At 44.4% G+C, this 2500-nt stretch overlaps 1 protein-coding gene across 1 annotated transcript in view; it reads right to left on the bottom strand.

The window, feature by feature from the left end:
* Positions 1-2500, bottom strand: part of LOC125025572 — a 37171-nt gene that overhangs the window by 9800 nt on the left and 24871 nt on the right. The window contains exon 2 of the mRNA XM_047613600.1: positions 609-724. Within this exon, the coding sequence (XP_047469556.1) occupies positions 609-724 (116 nt within the window). The remainder of the gene's footprint in view (positions 1-608; positions 725-2500) is intronic.

The following is a 2500-nucleotide window of genomic DNA, read 5'->3' as shown; positions in this document are numbered from 1 at the left end:
ATCTGTTTTAAGAATAAACATCTAAATAGAACAAAAATAATTAACAGGCATCTTACGGCTCACGATTATGAAATCTAGTGCTTTAGTTGTAAAAGGGATTAGTAGTTCATGAAGCCAACAGTGAAAGCTCGTGAGGATCTGATGTATACTCTGTTGCAGTAAAACAAATATGTCCACCTACATCAATATAAGATTAATTCCCTAGTTAACAAATCAAATAGGCTTCTTGATTAGACAAGAGACTAACGGTGAATTTGTGAGTTCCTGAGGCTTAGGGAAGGATTCAGGGAGAACTAAATGACAGGGGCCTCTGGAGCGCCCAGTAGGCAAAGCGAAAGGTGATAGTGATCGACAGGGTGCAGGGAAGGCAGTGATGGTGAGGAAAGATATTATAAATTGGGGAAGACAGTGTTGGGGAAAGGGGGAAACTGGTACTGATAGTGGACTGAAAGGCTTCGTCAGAAGAGCTAAAGAAAGAGTGCGACGATAACAGAAGTGGTAGAAGAGAAACAGAAAGAGAAGAAAGAGGGAAAGCTTGGATTTACATCGGTTCCGTCGGCCGATGGCAGGGAGAGGGATGCGAGCACTAGCGTGAGGGGGGCACTAACCTTGCCGAAGGGTGCCATGACAGAGAGGCGACGTTCCTGTGTCGGCATCCTCTTAAGCCAGCCATTCTTGTGGACCTCTCTGCTCCCCGCCGGCCCTCCACCTCGACCACCCACCTCTGAAAGGAGACATTATGGCGTCACGTTCGACGTTGCACTCAAGTACTTGCGGATGGTTGCTGCGCAGGTCGGATGGACATGCCTGTGTGTGCAAGGCGAAGGCGCGATGGGTGGTGTTTTATTTATCTCAGTTCCTATTTCATTACTGAGTTGTGTTGATGTGTGTGTTCAGTCTCGTTTTCGGACTAGCCAGCAACTTCGGTGAGCATAACAAAATGCAATTGGAAATATGATTAACGTTCAGTATATCTCGCCTTTACCGTATATCTAATACTTTAACTAAACCGCTTTCCTGAGTGTTAGTGTGAACAGTTCATCTACCGTTAGTTTAGACCGTTACTCTATGTGTTCGCTAAACTGTTCATGCAACCGCCCGTGCAAACCGTTCATATAAACCGTTCATCTGGCAATTTGTGTAAACCGTTCATCTAGCCGTTAGTCTGCGTTTGTCTAGAATTGATCTAGGTTACTCCCGACCTTTTCACTCCGGGTGACCCAAACATGATCCCCGGAATTCGCGGCTCACTCGTAAAATCTGAGGCACGAACATTAAATTCCTGCCACCGCCGCCTGTTCCTTCGTCATGGCCCGAGGACGACGAGGGAGGATGTCGGGTCTGTGTAGCCTCCTGACGAAGGCGACGCGAGGTATGCCGAGGATGCTGGCAGAGACGCCACGGGCGGTGTGCGGGGCCACTGATGGGGATGGCATGAGGAATTCCGCGTGACGCGTCGTCGGGAGAGCCACATCCAGATTCATTATTGAATAAGCGGATGTAGATGCTTTGTCAGTGCGTGCGCACGCGTGTGTATGCATGCACACGTGTATGTGAGAGAGTGGAACAGTTACGCCGGCGCCCCCAGGCTACGAGGCTGAGGGTCGCTAGTGGAGTGTAGCTGTCACCGCCTCGTGAGGCCCTGTGTGGCGGCCGCGAGCAGGCCCTCGTTCTATTAAGCCGTCATGTTGCCATGTCGCGTACGCTTCTTGAGGGACAGCCATCACGGGAAACTGGGGAAAGAAATAACAAAGAACTGCACAGGTCGCGCTAACTGTTTGCTCCACGGCCCCATTTGAGCTAAAACGAACTTTTTCATTTTTTTCAATGTACGCATAAAAAATATTATTTAGATGCGCGCGCACGCACACACAGACAGACTACTCACACACACACACACACACACACACACACACATCAGTGCATCATTTGTTTTAAAATGCTTTTACTTAACGTTATATAGATGTATTGCCTACATCGTCACTCCTCCATACCTATCAGCCGACCTATGTCTCCCTGACCGTCCTTTCCATTTGATTACTTAACGAGGCGCTTGCCTGCACTGCTGCCTAAGTACATGCTTATATATATAAATGTAAACATGCCCAAGGATGTCTAACAGGTGCAGGTGCTTATGTATTATCGACGCCTTTTATATTAGCCTGTTTACCTTTAGTTGTATAACATGCACTAGGACTATTGTGTGCTTTAGTATGATTATATATATGTATATATATATATATATATATATATATATACATATATATACACACATATATATGTATATATATATATATATATATATATATGTATTTATATATATGTATATATATACACACACAGACACACATGCATACATACATACATAAATAAATGCATATATATACACATGTATGTGTGTGTGTGTGTGTGCAATATATATATATATATATATATATATATATATATATATACATATCACACACACACACACACACACGCACATAAATATATATATATA

This window comes from Penaeus chinensis, chromosome 1, assembly GCF_019202785.1.
Source record: "Penaeus chinensis breed Huanghai No. 1 chromosome 1, ASM1920278v2, whole genome shotgun sequence".
NCBI lineage: Eukaryota > Metazoa > Arthropoda > Malacostraca > Decapoda > Penaeidae > Penaeus > Penaeus chinensis.
The sequence above is the reverse complement of the archived record's forward strand: the minus strand, read 5'-3'. Positions and strand labels throughout refer to the sequence as shown.